At 44.8% G+C, this 21,249-nt stretch overlaps 1 protein-coding gene across 4 annotated transcripts in view; it reads right to left on the bottom strand.

Annotated features, from left to right (window-relative positions):
- Positions 1-21,249, bottom strand: part of LOC134909816 (uncharacterized) — a 366,238-nt gene that overhangs the window by 224,439 nt on the left and 120,550 nt on the right. For all 4 annotated transcript variants that reach the window (XM_063917096.1, XM_063917098.1, XM_063917097.1 and 1 more), the window contains 3 exons: positions 15,447-15,592; positions 13,236-13,347; positions 749-798 (listed from right to left, as the gene is read on the bottom strand). In XM_063917096.1, the coding sequence (XP_063773166.1) occupies positions 749-798; positions 13,236-13,347; positions 15,447-15,592 (308 nt within the window). The remainder of the gene's footprint in view (positions 1-748; positions 799-13,235; positions 13,348-15,446; positions 15,593-21,249) is intronic.

The following is a 21,249-nucleotide window of genomic DNA, read 5'->3' as shown; positions in this document are numbered from 1 at the left end:
CGATGAACGATGCGCGGCCCCGCGCTCGTTCATCGCTGGTGCCCCGTCGGCTGTACATGCAGGCCAATATGAACGATCTCGTCCATATTTGCCTGCACTTCAATGGAGCCGGGTGTTGGGGGGAGTGAAGAAACTTCACTCCCCCCGGCACTGCCCCCCCCCCCCCCCCCCCCGCCGCCGGGTCGCCCGTTGGCCGTATCCGCCTTCGGGCAGCTCAGCGGCGGATCTTTATATGTGTAGGACCCATTAGGGTTAAGGTTGAGAATCACTGTTCTATATGATAAAGAGGCATGTAAATCTGGATAGAAAACTTGTCTACTATTCAGCAGGAATGGGGTGTAAAATATTCACTATATTATGTATATATTTGTAAATATAGTATGATCCTTCATTTAAAAAAAGCCGCATATTTAAGGATGCCCATTTCATTACTGTTCTCCATTCCAATAGAGAAAATCATGAATAAGTTATATGGACAATAAAAAACAGTCCCATGAACAGATCTGATAATGGTGGTAAAGAAGCACTAAGAAAATGACTACACTGCATTTTCTTTATGGTAGCAAACATATTCAAAAGCAAAACCAACCACATTGGTAAAAAAGGCTAATATGAGGGAATAGGAGCGCAAGCCAGAAAAATAAGATTGTATATTAGTGTAAACAGAAATGTATAACACACTCCCCTTATAGTTCCAGTTTCCTTTGTCACTAAGTCCAACTGAACATCGTACTGATAAATGCCTCACCTGTGACAGTAATCTCTTACAAGTTCTCGTTTTACTTTTTCCACTTCCTCCTGCAATATAAATATGATCATATAACTGGTATATGGTTAATACAGCATTAACAAGTTTCCTCAGTGAATAAATATGTATAATAATAATAATAATAATAATAATAATAATATTACAGTCAAGTGATGCTAATATACCTAACCATTTACATACAATGGTGGGAATTCAATTCCAGATGAAGGGTGCGAATTGCAATTGTCGCTGCGCTTAAACACCGGCAACAGCACTGCATCTCACACCATTCACATACAATTCCCTATGGAACTGCAAACACTATTGACAGGCTGATTCAGCCGGGGTGGATGTATTCGCCTGGAATTGTATTCCCCCCAATATGTATACATGCTAGTAGCAATAGCATTGCTTACTTTATTGAGTACACATTGTAAATTCTAAATCACCGTGACGCTAAGTGCTGCGCAGCCAACTAGATATGGTCACACATCTACTTGGTTACAGCGTCATGGTGATTGTTAGCAGCCATGTTTAAAATTTAGTTTCCAGGGATTTTAGGTTCCAGAGATGTGACTTTTTTTTTTTTGTATCTTAGAAAAAATATGGAAAATAACGTATACCCTTCTTCAAGTCTGCCGATTATTTATACAACATGAAGGAATAGGCATGTGTGATACAGTACACCCATAACCAGTGCAGGATTACCAAATATGCAGAGTAGGCACTGGCGTACAGGCCCCGTGACATTCAAAATAATATTGATATGATCATGAAAGAAAATTAAAATCAAACTTTCAGAAATTGTTTTCAAAAGATTGAAAAAATGAATCAAATCAAAGAAATTAAAACTTTATATTAAAGACTCTATAGAGAAAATACTATATTAATGTACTGTACAACAGCTAGGTACACACTATACAATTATCTGGCAGATAATCTGCCAGATCTAGCTGGTTGGAATGAAAATCTGGTAACGGATGAGAGCAATTTACAATCTATCATTTGTTCCCAAACACTGGAAAACGAACAAAACCTGTGTTCATGCAAATTGGTTAAACACAAATTTAACCAACTTGGATGAACGACTATTTTTGACAGTTTTCCAGTGTTTAGGAACAAATGATAGATTGTAATTTGCTCTCATCCATTACCAGATTTTCATTCCAACCAACTAGATCTGCCAGATAACTGTATAGTGTGTACCTAGCTGAGTACATAAATCAGACATCAGATTCACATTACAGTTTCCATATGACAGACTGTTGGTCAGTAAAATTAAACCGTATTAGGAGATAATCTGCGAGGGGGATCCCGAGTTTTCGACTGCCTAGGGGCCTCCACAGGGTTTAATCCGGCACTGCCCATAATTTACTCAACAGCTTTTGGTGCTTACAGCAATTATTTTATGCATGGGTTTATCAGTCTTAACCTCATATGTCTCATTCTTCTTTATACTTATTGGGTTAATTTAAGTTTGAGGAGATACGGTTACACACATCTCTCTTAAGGTCCCATTACAGCATCTCTATGGTCAAGACTAGACTTTGGTAAAGAGAGATAAAGTACCAACCAATCAGCTCCTGTCATTTTTAAAATACAGGGATTTATGTACTATTAATAGAAAAGGGTGAAACACGCTAAATGCAGAGAAAATCCATTTACTGTACATACTGCTTCTCCATATGTACTACTGGATTTTCTTTGCTGTTCTGATGCCAGCGCTAAGTAGAAGTCTGATTGTCACACTGCCACTGGCTCCTATGACAGTGCTAAGGGTCACAGGTGATACTAAAGTCTCATGTCAGAGACTAGCAGGCGAAGCAGGATCAGCTTTTATTCAGCGATGAGTAGTTGTATAGTACATATACCCCATAGCCCAGTGGTTCCCAAACTTGGTCCTTACAATCCAGGTTTTAAGGATATCCATGCTCAAGCACATGTGACTTTTAATTAGTACCTCAGCCAGTTTGATTAATTTTTCTGTGCATACACATGAATATCCTTAAAACCTGGACCATTAGGATTCATTGAGGAGCGAGTTTGGGAAACCCTGCCACAGCCTGTAAAGTGAAATAAACTGGTTGGTACTTTATCTTTCTTCACTTTATTTCTCTATAAGCTTTGATACATATGCCCCACAGTGCTGTAGGGGCAGAGTTTCTTGCCCAACATGGTCTGGATTCTCAGCCAATCATAGTGTTGTTAGGAGCATTTACTAAGCTCCTCTAAACACGGCGCAGTGCACTTTCCTCTGACCACTCCTACTCCTGAAATTGAGGATGACAGAATACTAGGGATGGCTAGCGGAGTATTAACCATCAGTCCTTTAGAGTTGATGACATGAAACATCAATGGTTTCACCCACTGATGGACAATTCCTGCTTGTCCATGCAGGCCAATCAGGTGAAGGGGATGGGGCTAAGCTCAGTTGTGCCAGCTTGAAAAAAAACAAATAACATTGCCATCTCAGTCATCGATGGTGGAGAATCAATGGATCTCCGTTATCGATAGGAAAACCATTGACTGTGTTAATCATCTATGGCAGGGCTGGCCAAACCAGTCCTTGAGATCTACCAACAGTTCATGTTTTCTCTTACGTCCTAGAGGATGCTGGGGACTCCGTAAGGACCATGGGGTATAGACGGGCTCCGCAGGAGACATGGGCACTCTAAAGACTTTAGAATGGGTGTGTACTGGCTCCTCCCTCTATGCCCCTCCTCCAGACAGTTAGATCCTGTGCCCAGAGGAGACTGGGTGCACTGCAGGGGAGCTCTCCTGAGTTTCTCTGAAAAAGACTTTTGTTAGGTTTTTTTATTTTCAGGGAGCGCTGCTGGCAACAGGCTCCCTGCATCGTGGGACTGAGGGGAGAGAAGCAGACCTACTTAAATGATAGGCTCTGCTTCTTAGGCTACTGGACACCATTAGCTCCAGAGGGTCGGAACGCAGGTCTCACCCTCGCCGTTCGTCCCGGAGCCGTGCCGCCGTCCTCCTCACAGAGCCGGAAGATTGAAGCCGGGTGAGTATTAAGAAGAAAGAAGACTTCAAAGGCGGCAGAAGACTTCAGATCTTCACTGAGGTAACGCGCAGCGGTAACGCTGTGCGCCATTGCTCCCACACATACACACACAGCGGGCACTGTAAGGGTGCAGGGCGCAGGGGGGCGCCCTGGGCAGCAATATTAACCTCAAGGGACACTGACATAGAGATTAGATACGGCGGAGGCAGTATATTAAAAAAAACCCGCCAGTATAAATAATTTGAGCGGGACCGAAGCCTGCCGCTGAGGGGGCGGAGCTTGATCCTCCAGCACTAACCAGCGTCATTTTCTCCACAGCACACTGCAGAGAAGCTGGCTCCCCGGACTCTCCCCTGCTGAACACGGTTACAGAGGGCAAAAAAGAGGGGGGGGGCACATTTAATTGGCGCAGTGAGTGTAATTATATATATTTATATAAAAGCACTGTACTACTGGGATTTTATTCCAGTGTCTGGTGGCGCTGGGTGTGTGCTGGCATACTCTCTCTCTGTCTCTCCAAAGGGCCTTATTGGGGGACTGTCTCCATATAGATATATCCCTGAGTGTGTGGGGGTGTCGGTACGTGTGTGTCGGCATGTCTGAAGCGGAAGGCTCATCTAAGGAGGAGGTGGAGCAGATGATTGTGGTGTCTCCGTCGGCAACGCCGACACCTGATTGGTTGGATATGTGGAATGTTTTAAATGCAAATGTGTCTTTATTACATAAGAGATTGGACAAAGCAGAGTCCAGGTATAGAACAGGGAGTCAATCCATGGCTTTGACTGTGTCACAGGGCCCTTCAGGGTCTCAGAAACGTCCACTGTCCCAAGAGCAGACACTGATACCGACACGGATTCTGACTCCAGTGTCGACTACGATGAGGCGAGGTTACACCCAAGGGTGGCCAAAAATATTAATTATATGATTATTGCAATAAAAGATGTTTTGCATATCACAGATGACCCCTCTGTCCCTGACACGAGGGTATGCATGTTTAAGGAAAAGAAACCTGAGGTAACCTTTCCCCCATCTCATGAGCTTAATGAGTTATTTGAAAAAGCTTGGGAAACTCCAGACAAGAAACTGCAGATTCCCAAGAGAATTCTTATGGCGTATCCCTTCCCGGCACAGGACAGGTTAAGGTGGGAATCCTCTCCCAGGGTGGACAAGGCTTTAACGCGCTTGTCCAAAAAGGTGGCGCTACCGTCTCCAGACACGGCGGCCCTCAAGGATCCGGCTGATCGCAGACAGGAGACTACCTTAAAATCTATTTATACACATACGGGTGCCTTGCTCAGACCGGCAATAGCGTCGGCTTCGGTTTGTAGCGCTGTAGCAGCGTGGACAGATACCTTGTCAGCTGACATTGATACCCTAGATAGGGATACCATTTTATTGACCTTAGGTCACATTAAAGACGCAGTCCTATATATGAGAGATGCTCAGAGAGACGTTGGGCTGCTTGGTTCGAGAGCCAACGCCATGGCGATTTCTGCTAGGCTCGAGCCCTGTGGACCCGCCAATGGACGGGTGATGCCAACTCAAAGAGACATATGGAAGTTTTGCCTTACAAGGGTGAGGTTTTATTTGGGGAAGGTCTCGCGGACCTGGTTTCCACAGCTACCGCGGGTAAATCTACTTTTTTACCTTATGTTCCCTCACAGCAAAAGAAAACACCACAATATCAGATGCAGTCCTTTCGGTCGCATAAGTCCAGAAGAGGTCGGGGCTCTTCCTTCCTCGCCAGAGGTAAGGGTAGAGGGAAAAGAATGCCTGCTACGGCTAGTTCCCAGGAGCAGAAGTCCTCCCCGGCTTCTACTAAATCCACCGCATGACGCTGGGGCTCCACTGAGGGAGTCCGCCCCGGTGGGGGCACGTCTTCGACTCTTCAGCCACGTCTGGGTTCAATCAGACGTGGATCCTTGGGTGATGAAAATTGTATCCCAGGGATACAAGCTGGAATTCGAAGAGGTGCCTCCGCGCCGATTTTTAAAATCGGCTTTACCAGCTTCTCCCCCAGAAAGGGAGATAGTTTTAGCTGCAATTCAAAAGCTGTATCAACAGCAAGTGATTGTCAAGGTTCCCCTAGTTCAACAGGGGAAGGGGTACTATTCAACCCTGTTTGTGGTTCCGAAACCGGATGGCTCAGTCAGGCCCATTCTAAATCTAAAATCCCTAAACCTGTACTTGAAAAAGTTCAAATTCAAGATGGAATCGCTTCCGGCGGTTATCTCCAGCCTGGAAGGGGGGGGATTTTATGGTGTCACTAGACATAAAGGATGCATACCTTCATGTCCCCATATATCCCCCTCATCAGGCGTACCTGAGATTCGCTGTACAGGACTGTCATTACCAGTTTCAGACGTTGCCGTTTGGGCTTTCCACGGCCCCGAGGATTTTCACCCAGGTAATGGCGGAAATGATGATGCTCCTGCGCAGGCAGGTAGTCACAATTATCTCGTACTTGGACGATCTCCTGATAAAAGCGAGATCGAGAGATCAGTTGCTGAAAAGCGTGTCACGCTCCCTGAGAGTGCTGCAGCACCATGGCTGGAATCTACCAAAGTCACAGTTGGTTCCAACGACTCGGCTATCTTTCTTAGGCATGATTCTGGACACGGAACAAAAGAGGGTTTTTCTCCCGATGGAAAAAACCCAGGAACTCCAGAACATGGTCAGAGACCTGTTAAAACTGAAAAGAGTGTCAGTCCATCAATGCACTCGAGGTGGCGACCTACGAGGCCATCCCCTTCGGCAGATTTCATGCGAGGACATTTCAGTGGGACCTTCTGGACAAGTGGTCCGGGTCCCATCTTCAAATACATCAGAAAATAAGCCTGTCCCCCCGGGCCAGGGTGTCTCTCCTGTGGTGGCTGCAGAGTGCTCACCTTCTAGAGGGTCGCAGGTTCGGCATTCAAAACTGGGTTCTGGTGACCACGGACGCGAGCCTCCAAGGATGGGGAGCAGTCACACAAGGAAGAAATTTTCAGGGAACATGGTCAAGCCAGGAGGCTTGTCTACACATCAACATACTGGAATTAAAGGGCCATATACAATGGCCTACGACAAGCGGAGAATCTTCTTCGCGACCTACCGGTTCTGATTCAATCAGACAACGTCACAGCCGTGGCTCATGTAAACCACCAAGGCGGGACAAGGAGCAGAGTGGCAATGGCGGAAGCCACAAGGATTTTGCTGGGCGGAAAATCCTCCTCTTCCTCTCATCTCCAAAATATTGAGAATCATAAGAAAAAAAAGAGTGCAGACAATACTCATTGTTCCAGATTGGCCTCGAAGGGCCTGGTATTCAGATCTTCAGGAGATGCTCACAGAAGATCCATGGCCTCTTCCTCTCAGGGAGGACCTGTTGCAGCAGGGGCCCTGCGTGTTCCAAGACTTACCGCGGTTACGTTTGACGGCATGGCGGTTGAACACCGAATCCTAGCTGGGAAAGGTATTCCGGAGGAAGTCATCCCTACTCTGATAAGTGCTAGGAAGGAGGTGACGGCAAAACATTATCACCGTATCTGGAGGAAGTATGTTTCTTGGTGTGAAGCCAAGAATGCTCCTACGGAAGATTTCCACCTGGGCCATTTTCTCCACTTTCTACAGACAGGAGTGGATATGGGCCTGAAGTTAGGCTCCATTAAGGTACAGATTTCGGCCCTATCTATATTCTTTCAGAAGGAATTGGCTTCTCTCCCGGAAGTCCAGACTTTTGTAAAGGGAGCGCTGCACATCCAGCCTCCTTTTGTGCCCCAAGTGGCACCATGGGACCTTAACGTGGTGTTACAGTTCCTTAAGTCACACTGGTTTGAACCTCTTCAAACTGTTGAGTTGAAATTTCTCACTTGGAAAGTGGTCATGTTGTTAGCCTTGGCATCTGCAAGGCGGGTGTCCGAATTGGCGGCTTGTCTCACAAAAGCCCCTATCTGATTTTCCATGTGGATAGAGCAGAGTTGAGGACTCGTCCTCAATTTCTGCCTAAGGTGGTTTCATCGTTTCATATGAACCAACCTATTGTGGTGCCTGTGGCTACGGGGGACTGGGAGGATTCCAAGTCTCTTGATGTAGTCAGGGCCTTAAAAGTTTATGTAGCCAGGACGGCTCGGGTTAGGAAAACAGAGGCACTGTTTGTCCTGTATGCAGCCAACAAGGTTGGCGCCCCTGCTTCTAAGCAGACTATTGCCCGCTGGATCTGTAACACGATTCAACAGGCTCATTCTACGGCTGGATTGCCGGTACCAAATTCGGTAAAGGCCCATTCCACTAGGAAGGTGGGCTCTTCTTGGGCGGCTGCCCGAGGCGTCTCGGCATTACAGCTGTGCCGCGCAGCTACTTGGTCGGGTTCAAACACTTTTGCAAAATTCTATAAGTTTGATATCCTGGCTGATGAGGACCTTATGTTTGCTCAATCGGTGCTGCAGAGTCATCCGCACTCTCCCGCCCGGTCTGGAGCTTTGGTATAATCCCCATGGTCCTTACGGAGTCCCCAGCATCCTCTAGGACGTAAGAGAAAATAAGATTTTAAACCTACCGGTAAATCTTTTTCTCCTAGTCCGTAGAGGATGCTGGGCGCCCGTCCCAGTGCAGACTAAATTCTGCAAGACTTGCATATAGTTTTTGCTTACATAAGGGTTATGTTACAGTTTTGATCAGTCTCGGGCTGATGCTGTTTTGTTTCATACTGTTAACTGGTTCATATATTCCATGTTATACGGTGTGGATGGTGTGGGCTGGTATGAATCTTGCCCTGAGATTAACAAAAATCCTTTCCGCGTACTGTCCGTCTCCTCTGGGCACAGTTTCTCTAACTGAGGTCTGGAGGAGGGGCATAGAGGGAGGAGCCAGTGCACACCCATTCTAAAGTCTTTAGAGTGCCCATGTCTCCTGCGGAGCCCGTCTATACCCCATGGTCCTTACGGAGTCCCCAGCATCCTCTACGGACTAGGAGAAAAAGATTTACCGGTAGGTTTAAAATCTTATTTTCCAGGCCTCCTGGAGATCTGTAGAATTGTCAGTTAGGAATGAATGCAGCACATCTTAATTAGGAATGACTACACCTGTGCCCCAGCTAGGTGGTCTGGAAAATGTGAACTGTTGGTAGATCTCTAGATCTCGAGGACTGGTTTGGCCAGCTCTGATCTATGGCCATTGGTTGATGGCATCCGCTAGAACAGAGGTTCTCAAACTCGGTCCTCAGGACCCCACACAGTGCATGTTTTGCAGGTAACCCAGCAGGTGCACAGGTGTATTAATTACTCATTGACACATTTTAAAAGGTTCACAGGTGGAGCTAATTATTTCACTTGTGATTCTATGAGGAGACCTACAAAACATGCACTGTGTGGGGTCCTGAGGACCGAGTTTGAGAACCTGTGCACTAGAAAATACTGAGAGAGAATTGCATCAAGCCTGACACTTGCACTTTGCAGTGGTGAGCTAGCAACATGGAGCACAAATGAGCTATGCACAGTGGTCGGATCACTGAAAATATTCTTCCGTAATTAACATTTTTACAATAAGCTGGGTATACCACCACAACTTTTCCTCATAGTAAAAAGGTTTTGTTAATAGGATGGTAGATGATTTATAATTGTTATGTAACAGATTACAGATAAATGAGAATGTTTGCTCTGGTGTGCAGTAACTTATAAATGCTAAATCTACATAACACCACTCCCATGTCACACACATTTGCAGATCAAATACTCTGACATTGAATAGGTGATAGTGAAAATAAAATGAAAATAAATATTATGTAGCAGTAGCAGAATGATATATCATAGTTAGGTAATATCAAGGCAATTGGCCAACACGCAACATATTTTTGGTAACTGGTGACTCAATGTCAACGATATGGCAGTAGGAGCATCAACAGTCCCAATAATGGGCCTAATTCACACCTGATCGCTAGGCTGCTCATTTTGCTGCGCTGCGATCAGACAGTCGCCGCCCAAGGGGAGTGTAAATTCGCCCATGCAAGTGTGCGATCGCATATGTACACCGTGTTACAAATGTCCCTCAGTCAGCGGACAGCTGCAAATCCGTTCACACCGCACTCACCATCAAATGGTTTTTCCACTGTGTTCAGTCTGTGCGCAGACCAGGACTTACTCCTACAGTGCGAAGAGAACAGGCTGATCGGGTCTGGAGCCAACATCACACACCCACACTGAAACCGCTTGGGAACGCCTGCGTTTTCCCTGACACTCCCAGAAAACGGTCAGTTACCACCCCCAAACAGCCTCTTCCTGTCAATTAGCATGCGAATGGCTGTGCGATTGAAATTTTCTCTCCACCTTGTTGCTGTTTGGCGATGCGCATGTACATTGCGGTGCATACGTACGCACAGTCATTAGATAGTGACCCACTGTGCGAAAATGCAGAGCAGTGATCAGGTCTGAATCGGGCCCAATGGTTGGGCCTACTGTACAGCCACCCCTGCCTGTCTCAAGTCTTAGGTGCGTGATACCTGTTATGAGGTGGAGCAATAGTGACAGGACAGTTGTTACTTGAAAGTTCACCATGAGTAACTAAATGTAATATTGGTGAGACCTGTATATAGTTAGCAGTGTTTATAACCTGTGTAATATTGGTGTGATCTGCGTATAGTGATAAGTGTGTATGAGGGGGCAATGTCAGTGTGACCCGTGTACAGTAATTAGCAGCGGCAGAACTGCTGCAGACAACGGAGTCAGTTGTCGCCAGGCTCCAGCCCTGAAGGGGCACCTCCTCCATTGTTCCCCGTTCCATGCCTGCGCTCCTCGTCTGTGACCCAGAGCCTATCTGAGGAGATGGCCGGAAGCCAAGAGGCAGTGCGGGAGCATAGAGAGGACTCAGCAGACAGTGCGGGAGCAGAGAGAGGAGGCGGAGTCTACAGCTGTCATTGTATTTGTGCAGGATGGTGGGAGAAGGCAGGCACAAAATAGGTATGATGAGCCAGTACATTCTATTATGCAAGCACTTTGGAGGGGGGGGGGGGGGGGGGGGGGTTTGTGGGCATCTTGTGGGGGGTGGGGGTGGGATCTTGTTGGGGGGCAATCCATATTTCTGTGTGTATAATTACATATATATGTACTATATACATTTACGGTATATATATATATATATATACATACTGTATATGCATATATGTGTCTGTATATGTATATGTGTACATTGCAGTACCTCAACTCCAATATGATAGGTGCTGAGGTCAATCATCACCCTTCAATTCAGCTGCTGGCCGAGCGTGGCATGCTTGGGGGAGGGACAGTATGGAGTTCAGCTGCCTGGCTGTGAGTGGGCAGATGCACTGGGGACACTGCAGCGAGCACTGAGGAGCCTTGCCTCCAGAGCCAGCCAGCCCAATTATTAATATTGCCGCAAGTGCTGCCCCACTGCACTATATCTATCTATATGTATCTGTCTGTCTAGCTATCTTTATGTATGTACATGTATGTATCTGTCTAGCTATCGAACTATCTATCTATATGTATCCAGGGGTTAAACTGGACTGTAATGGGGCAGAACTGCATACTGGCAGATCTAATTAAAGGCAGAAGCAGTTTTGCCTCCGCCCGCCCACCTTGACTACACACAGTGCCACACAGAGAGCCCTCTACTCGGCAGCGACAAGTCAGCAGGCAGCCAGTGTCACAGCAGCGCCAGCCTATCCAGCGCTGAGGCTGCTGGTCCCCTGCTCAGAGGATGTGGCAGCACAAGAAGCGCAAACTGTGCTGGGGTCGCGGATGGGCTTGGAGACACGCCGCTCGCCTCCTCTCCTCCCCAGCAGCTGAACGACAGACGGCAGAATCTGAATTTCAGGGAGTGATTTCTCTGTGCATTGCAAACACCCTCCTTCTTATGGGATGAATGTAACAAGCAGTGACATCCTAGTGTAAGCGGTACTACTAGTGTGTGTATTATATGTAAGCAGCACTACTACTATTGTGAGCATTATGTGTAAGTGGCACTACTACTGTGTGTAATATATGTAAGTGGCACTAATACTGTGGGCATTATTTGTAAAAGCGGAACTGATAATGTGGGCATTATGTGTATAAGCTACACTATTACTGGGGCATTATGTGTAAAAGCGGCACTGCTACAGTGGGCATTGTGTATAAGGGACACAACTACTGTGTGGCCATGCCACTTCTTTGTGAGACCACACGCCTTTTTTTGCAACGCTAGCACCAGCCCTGGCTCTGCCTAATGAGTGGAGGGTAGGTGGTTGGGGAAATGAGTTCCACCACCTCTCCAGGATCACTTTAAGCCCTGTCTATCTATCTATCTATCTATCTATCTATCTAGCTAGCTAGCTAGCTATGTAACTAACTATACCTATCTATCTGTCTACAGATAGACCAAAGGCAACATTTATCTTGCCTCCGGGCCAATGGGGGAAACGTACGCCACTGGTGATCAGTGTGTATAGGGTAAGTAAATAAAGTGGTATCAATGGATCAGAGGGGGGCCCAAAATCATATCTTGTTGGAGTTTTATGCTGGGTACATGCTTTGGTGCTGCCTGGCGATGCAACGTAACAAGACATCGCATCCGAAATGATCCGAAGTAGAGACTGCACAATGTATAGTTATATGCTGCATCTAGCACCACCACATTGGCCGTAGAATCGTCCCATTAAATGTGCAGCTCATCCAAAGGGACGATTCAATGAACAACAGGGGACAACTGATCGGGTGGTACACACTATGTGTACGATAAATCATTCTGATCTGTGTTGAAGCTACAGTATATATCGTACAATCTAATAATGTGTACCCAAATTTAATCTGGCTCTGCAGCGAACAACAAAAAAAGATACCACATTAAAGAATAGTAGATTGTGCATACTGCATAAATACAACACAAACTAAGTAGAAACAAACTGAAATGTGATTACTTTTATCAATGAGACTAGGGCCCTTATTTCAGGTATGCCAACATACACCTCAGTTTTAATGTTGCTCCATATACCTGCCTACTGCTGCAGCTTTCCATAGTTCAAGCCTACACTGTATCCAATGACCATATTATAAAAGCACTTAAATTATTTGTCCTTAATTGAGCTAATGGTTAGAAGTTTATAATATGTAAATAATAAATGATCAAAAGTTCATGGCTAGTTGGTGCGATATGAGGATGGATGTGGACACATCTGATCACGTATTATTTATATGATGCAGAACACTTCAGTGTTTTATTTAATTTAATAAGTTCCAGTAAAAGTAATACTCTGACGTGTCCTGCATCTCTGTGTCATACAGTAGATCTGGGGGTTTTGTGGCCTTTTTACAAATCTGAGCCAAGCCTCTGTACAGGTGTTTGTAATTCTATATGGTACAGTGGGATCTATGTAGAGAATAACTGTATGTGACAAACAAAGCACTTTACCCAAATTTTGACTACTATTGCTTATACATCAGGGACTATGGCTGCATTATAAATACGCATTTTGCATGATACATATGCTTCACTTACAGGGTTCCTCATTGTAGTCCCCATAACTTGTTTCTTTTGAAGAAATGTATTATGCATTGCATCGCGAAGACCCACTTTCTGTAACTGGATTGACACAAATGCTTCTGGGAATCTATAATAAGACAAACATTGAGAAATATGTTACATATATTCCCCATCTGTGAGGATTCTCAGCTGGGGCAGACAGCTTTAACAACGAATATTAGCAGGAAATAATCATTCTTATAATCATACCCTTTGATTTGCCCAATGGTGAAGGTCAAACCCATGGGATTAACATCTTTCACCAACCCTCTTCAGGTTTAGATTCAGCTGTTGGACATGGGGGGTCATTCCGAGTTGTTCGCTCGTTGCCGATTTTCGCTATGCTGCAATTTGTTGCTAACTGTGCATGCGCATGGTACGCAGAGCGCATGAGCTAAGTTATTCAACACAAAACTTAGTAGATTTGCTGGTGTTCCAGCGACGATTTTCAGTCGCACTGCTGATCGGTGAGTGATTGACAGGAAAGGGACGTTTCTGGGTGGTAATTGAGCGTTTTCCGGGAGTGTGCTAAAAAACGCAGGCGTGTCAGGGGAAAATGTGGGAGTGTCTGGAGAAACGGGGGAGTGGCTGGCCGAACGCAGGGCGTGTTTGTGACGTCAAACCAGGAACTAAACGGACTGAGCTGATCGCAATCTGTGAGTAGGTCTGGAGCTACTCAGAAACTGCAAATAATTATTTAGTAGCAGTTCTGCTAATCTTTCGTTCGCAATTCTGCTAAACTAAGATACACTGCCAGAGGGCGGCGGCTTAGCGTGTGCAATGCTGCTAAAAGCAGCTAGCGAGCGAACAACTCGGAATGACCCCCATAGTACGTTAAACTGTCATTGTTGGTGTAATAGCTCCTTTGGTGATGTGGGAATTCTGCTTGGTGGCATCAGCTTCAGTGACCATGGGGAACAAGCATCCATGCTCTCTGTCCAGCGCTAAGCATGATGCCATATAAATACCATGCAGAAAAAAATGGAAATTGTCTGTATTCCACAGTCACCAAACAAAAGGAATACTAATACCATATGTCACGTGGCTGTTTAGGTGGGTAGATCATTTCAGTGCTCTGGATCACTACTATACAGGTGCTGGCAGTCTGGCTAGTGGGTATCTTGCACTTTGAATGGTGGATAGCTCCAATCATTGCAGAGAGCAGTCTTGTGGGAACAACATTTCTCTTACTCTTCTGCCCGCCAAAGAAAAAAAGGTGACTGCACAACCTGTAAACAAATGGTTGGGGTCTGCGTTGTGCCATCACCAAATATCTGGGTTCTCAATCTGTCAACACCAATGATCTGATGTGTAATTTGTACACCTGCCAAATATCCAGGGAGTGAGTTATAAAGCCAAACTGTGCATGGATAATTCATCAGAGCAGTGCCACAGTGCCGTGTAATGTCATTTTTTGCTGCAATTAGTTGATCATTTTGTGGATCAAATTTACTATTCTCTAACAACAGTGGGCTATACCTTTTAGAAACAAACAAGGAGTTTTTGATGAGGATTGTATTGTCAATGATCGCATATTGGGGGTAATTCAGACTGCATTGCTGCAGCGACAGCGATCGCAACACCCCGGGAGCCCAGTGAGATGCTAAAAGCATCTCAGGGCTGTGATTGCCTCTGCCTGATTGACAGGCAGGAGACATCGCGGGGTGGGAGGGGGCGTGCCAACGGCATTAGAACGCCGTTTGATGGGCGCGGTCTGGACAACCCAGGCATGATATCACACGCAGCCGCTGCAACCCAGGACGCGGCGGGGAGCTGCGCTGGCAGGGAGCTACTCGCCGGGTGATGCTTTTGCACCAGTGCGGGGGATGTGGATGTGGGCAGGGCCAGACATGCGGGACAGACTAGATCTATGCATGTCTGAGAAAATGATCGTAGATGTGCTAAATTTAGCACATCTACGATCAGATCTGAATTAGGCCCATTGTACAAATACCAATTATGTGGACACATTAGTTTGGCTAAATACTGTAACATTTGCATAGCATTGGAACAATGAAACTTTTATAATAATGACCATCATCCCAATAGCAAACACAATAGTAATATTCCATTACCAGGCACTCTTTACATACTCATATTTTTAAAATTGTAAAAACTATAAACTAGTAGTATAAGAGAGCTTGTGCGGCATAGTCAGTAAGGGAAATGTGAGCACAATTGTAGTACCTTTTCTTTTCCCAGTTTGCCTGTGTCTGAAATTCATTTGAGCGAGGTACTGGTGTTACTGATTGCTTCCTTTCCACTACTGTCCATGAAGAAGAACTTCTTTCACTTGCAGAACTGAACTGTCTTTGTGTTGGTACGATCGCATCCTGATAACAGAAGTAAATGTTTACATATTGAATTGACCATTGGGGGAAAAAATGTTTCAGAATATTTTATGATAAAGGAAAAAAAAGAATAAACTATACAATAGATTAATATTCTAGGATGGTGGCACCAAAATACAAAGGTCATTACCCAACACTTCTTTTTCAATTTGCACAAATACTCCCAATTGTATAGCAATCACATTTCAAGATGCTAATCAATTTCCTCATCTATGGAAAACCACCACATGTTCCATTTGTGGATACTCCGATTCTACCTTCAGACGGTGCAAATTTTTCTTGCCCGCAAATCTATAAACTTTGGTGGAAATCTAGGTACTCTTATGCAATTCGAGGTCGATAACTGAACTATATATACTGTGCATAGGATGTTTTGTGCTTTATAACTAACTACCAGTATGCTGGCCATAGTTTCAGCTCATAAAATATATTTATATATGCAGTTAAATACAATTGTCAGTCTGAAGTCTGCTATTGCTATAAAAAGGTTATTACAATTTAAGAAAGGAAATTTGTATAAAAACATCTTATTTTTTTATTATTCTGCAGTGAATGTAGTATTACTACTCTGCGTCAATACACTATCAACAAGTCTGAATAGCTTGTTATCTTCACAAATCATAAGAAAACTGAGGACAACTAATGGTGTGTGTTCATGGGGCCATTACAAGGGGATGTAGTTATGTGACCGGCAGTCAGGAAGAGTGGGCATAGTTTAGAGCACAAGAACATCTTTAACCAGCTGTGTAAATGATGTGAGGTCAGTGTGAATGGCGTTTTGCTTTCTCTGATCGCTGAGATTTTTGCAGCCATATACCACTTAATAGTTACATCATACACGATCATAATATTGTCAGTTTAAAGATAATTTGAATTGGAAACTGCCATCAAATACAGGGCCGAAACTAGGATTTTCGTCACCCGGGGCAAGACAGTAAGGGGATACTATTGGACAATATTCCCCTATGTGCCTCAAATACCCTATGCGTCACATACATGCTCCTCTGTGTGTCCCCATACACTGCACTATATCGCTGCACTGTATCATAACACTTCACCTCTGCACTACATTCCCCTATCCACTGCACTACTACACTACACGCTGAACTACATCACTATACTACATGCCCCTATCCACTGCACTACTATACTACATCCCCTACACGCTGAACTACATCACTATACTACATGCCCCTATACACTGCACTATATACCCTATATGCTACACTACATAACTACACTACATCACCTTATATGCTACACCACATCAATGCACTACATGCCCCTATATACTGCAATACATTACTACACTACATACATCACTACACTACATCCCCTATAAGCTACACCAAATCCCCCCCATCTGGGAGGCAAAGCGGAGGTTGATACTGCTAAATGGGAGCACAGTGCCAATAATAAAGTCAGTCTTTAAACTCACCACAAAGCTGCTGTAGTGATAATTGGTGAGAGGTGGAGGTTATCCAGGCTCTAAGTTTCCACTGTCAAGTAGATAGCTAGCAAAGTGAACCTTTGATTTCTGTAACATCGGTGACTGCACCTGTTAACAAGATTAAACCTGGGGCAGTGTGTCCTCTCAATGTGGTGTAGCCTGCAGCTTGTTATTGGTTGGTGCTGGGCAGGCAGCCGGATTCATAGCCTGCTGAAAAACACAGCACCAACAGCTCGCTTCTATAGCTTGTATGGTGCACCACACGCTAGTCGCAGCGCTGCATGGCAAAGAATACAGTATAAGACAGTAGCCGGCATAGGAGAGATCCCAGGTACTGGAGATCACCCGCACAGCGTCGGAGCCACCTCCGGGCAGACAGGTGGGTCAGAGACACTGCCCGGCAACCGGCTGCTGTCTCACTGGAGAAGCACAGAACTGCTGGTAAAAATACAAAACCCCTGCTCCCCTGTAACTCCTCAGCACCCCCTCAAATCCTGCACCTGGGGTGCATGCCCCCTTAGCCCCCCCCCCCCTAGTTACGGCCCTGTCAAATACTTCCCAGGTAGTAAGGCTCTGGGAAGTGATGCCATACCAATCGAAAAAAGCATGCTGGGATATTTGTCCATAGACTCCTGACATTGTTTAATGATCTGTATGAGGGAGGAGTTGAGGTAAATTTACCTCAATTAATCTTAGACATCATCATACTCATCTGCAGGCCTCCCATGAGGGGTATTCCACTTCGGTCATTGTCTCATTAGACGCAGCAATAGCCTATAATTCTGTTGAGTGGCCCTACCTGTGGGAGGTTATGCGCTGTATAGACGTGGGACCTGCTGTTTTTTTTAAATGGCTGCGGCTCTTATATGACAGGCCCAGTGCTAGAATTGCTGTTTATGGCTTTATATCATCTTCTCTTTCCCTATTCTGAGGCACTAGACTGGGCTGACCCTATCTCCCGCGCCGTTAGCCCTGAACTGCTGGCTTGTCTCCTTCGGGCCCATCTTGATTTTCTGGGGCTTTTACGTTGAGAATAAAACTGACAAAATTGCTTTGAATGCTGATGGCTCCCCCCACTGCTAAGGAGTTGACCTTGCTGCTGTGCTAGGTCTCTACATTTAAATATTTGGGGATTTGGATATATAATCAATTGGAGGGAGTATGTTACATATAATTTGGTGCCACTGTTCTCCTATTTGCAAGAAAATATTAATTATTGGGGTAAGCTCCTTCTTACGGTTACAGGCAGGGTGAATCTTCTTAAAATCTCTTGCTCTGTCAGTCCCTCCATTGGTTATCTGTATTCTACCGAATTCAATTTAAAATACTTTTACTCACAAATAAGGCCATTAACCAAACTACACCATCTCTTCGCTCATCTCAAAATATCTCCCAACCCGACCTGTCCGCTCTTCACAAGATCTATGTCTCTCATCCACACTCATTACTTGCTCTCATGCATAATTGCAGGACTTTCTTCTGGCTGCCCTCACTCTGTGGAATGCCCTACCACACACAATAAGACTCTCCCCTAGTCTCCAAACCTTCAAACGTTCCTGGAAAACTCAACTCTTCAGCACAGCTTATCACATTCCAGAACCGCTCACTCAACCTTCATAAGCTTTCCTATGTGATTATATCCCCACTGTACAGTCCGCACATATCCTCCACATATTTCTCTTTCTTCACTTACCCTTCTTTCTGACCATGGTTCATCATTGCTGTGATGTGATATCATGAAACCCACTCAGAACCTTTGCAATCCAGTGGACAAATATGGAATAGTGCCTTTCCCTGTGTATCAATGCTATTTCACTACAGATTGTAAGCTTGCGAGCAGGGCCTCTATACCTCTATGACTGTTTGTTTATTACCCAGTTTTATTTTATCATTGTGTCCAACTGTAAAGCGCAACGGAATTTGCTGCGCCATAAAAGAAACTGTTAATAAATAAATAAAATGGTAGTGCAACCTAAATGCCTCTATATTTTGCAGCAGTCCTCGATAGTCCTGCCCCTTTATTCCGCAATATAAATGTATTCATCTTTGATATGGGCAAGTAAGTGGCCTCGTTTAAGATTAGATGTGATTACTAGGATCAGCCTTCTGCACTTCCGGTTCTATTATTTTGCTACACAGCTGGCACATCTTCAGTCATTGATACAGGATAACTCTCCTGAGCCCTTACCTGCTCTTCTTGTTTCCCAAGCGACTCTGGGACATTCCCCCTTACAGGAGCTATTGAGTGTCAAGATCTCCAATTGTAGCCCTCTGTTATTGCACAGGCAATTAAAATATGGCGTGTGATACATGTGTTACTTCAGCTTACTGTGATTGACCCTGACACTCTTTTATGGCACTCTTGTTGATTCCCTGAATAAGCAGCTATTTCTGTACAACAGGTTTGGGATATTAGGGATGTTGGTACGGTGGAGTTGTACTCTGATTTCGTTCTAAAGTCCCTTTGTACAATTGAAGGAAAAATATAGCCTACCGGCAGCTTATTTTCATAGGTATTTGCAGCTCATACACAACCTTACTGCCCAATTACAGGATTGTCCCCCGAATATTACACACTCCCCAGTAAAACAGATTATGTTAATTTTGGGACATGTGAAAACAGTGTCGCTTGCGTACTCCATTTTATTGTCCTCCTGTCACAGAGATCATTTACTCACGCGTAGTGTTTGGGAAAATATGGTAGGGACCCCTAGTGATGAGGAGTGGGACATAGCCTTAGAATATCCCCATAAGGCTACCACATCAATAAGATTTCTGCAGATCTAGTATCCTATACAGAACACATCTAGCTCCTGTTCGCCCAGTGCATTTTGGAGGTCGGCAATCCAACCTGTGATGAAACTGTGGCAATGCCCACGGGACATCCTGGTATCTATTATGGGAGTGTTCGGTCATTCAGATATTCTGGGCTCAGGTGAAATCTGCTATGTCTAAAACCGGTATTCCCCTCACGGTACTAACACCATAATTCTGTAGCCTGGGAGCTGGACAGGACGATGTGATGATGTGATCTTTGATCGCTTGCTAAAGTTTGTTTGGCTTGCTCATGAATGGCTTCCACTGGGCTAGATTTTTCGGTGTGGGTTTCATTAGTGAATGTCACTGTGGACATGTATCTTGCCTGTAGAACGGGACTCAAATTTGATTGCATCTGTACCAGAGGGTGTGGTTCATCAAATCGACAGTGTCTAGGTCGACAATGTTTAGGTCGACCACTATAGGTCGACAGTCACTAGGTCGACATGGATGGAAGGTCGACAGGGTTTCTAGGTCGACATGTGCTTGGTCGACAGGTCTAAAAGTCGACATGAGGATTTATTTATTTTTTTGGTGACGTTTTCTTCGTAGAGTGACCGGGATCCCAAATTAGTGCACCGCGTCCCCTCGCATGGTGCCTTCGCTCCGCTACCGCTTCACTCGGCACACTTTACCGTTCCAATCGTAGTCCACGTGGATCATTAAGTATGAAAAAATTTTAAAAAAGAAAAAAAATGTGAAAAACTCATGTCGACCTTTAGACCTGTCGACCTAGCACATGTCGACCTAGAAACCCTGTCGACCTTCCATCCATGTCGACCTATAGTGGTCGACCTAAACATTGTCGACCTAGACACTGTCGATCTTCAGACCGGATCCCGTACCAGATGGCTGGGGACAGTGTATGCGTCTTCACACCCCTCTAGGTAGTATACCCAGAGTACTTCTATGTTACTTTTTCTTACGCCTGTTTGTTATGACGGATGGTATTTTGATCTTTTTTTATTATTTTATTATTCTGGGCTGTATTCTTATTATTTTTGGGGTTAAGTATATAGTGTAAATCTAAGATATGTTTCCATGGTTTACCAGTGGTGTGCACAATATCTGTAATCAGATTGTACAACCAGTGTCCTTGGACTTGTTCCTTACTGTTTGAGGTTAACTGTATTCTGCTCTGATGCTCATGTTTATTTGTACATTTGTGATAATTGGTGCTCTGACCTTAATGTTATAATTGTTGGTCTTGAGCTTATTGTATGTATGTTTTGAGTCTTACGTTACACGTATTTACAGTGTACTTTTACTGGTGGTTTTCTATGCTACTGGTTTAGAAGAAAAAAAAAGTGTTTATTCAAAAAGAAAAAGAATGAAATAGATGTATGGAAACATTTGTATTGAAGGATCATGC

This window comes from Pseudophryne corroboree, chromosome 4, assembly GCF_028390025.1.
Source record: "Pseudophryne corroboree isolate aPseCor3 chromosome 4, aPseCor3.hap2, whole genome shotgun sequence".
NCBI lineage: Eukaryota > Metazoa > Chordata > Amphibia > Anura > Myobatrachidae > Pseudophryne > Pseudophryne corroboree.
Note: the sequence above shows the minus strand (reverse complement) of the source record. Positions and strands in the feature narration are given on the sequence as shown.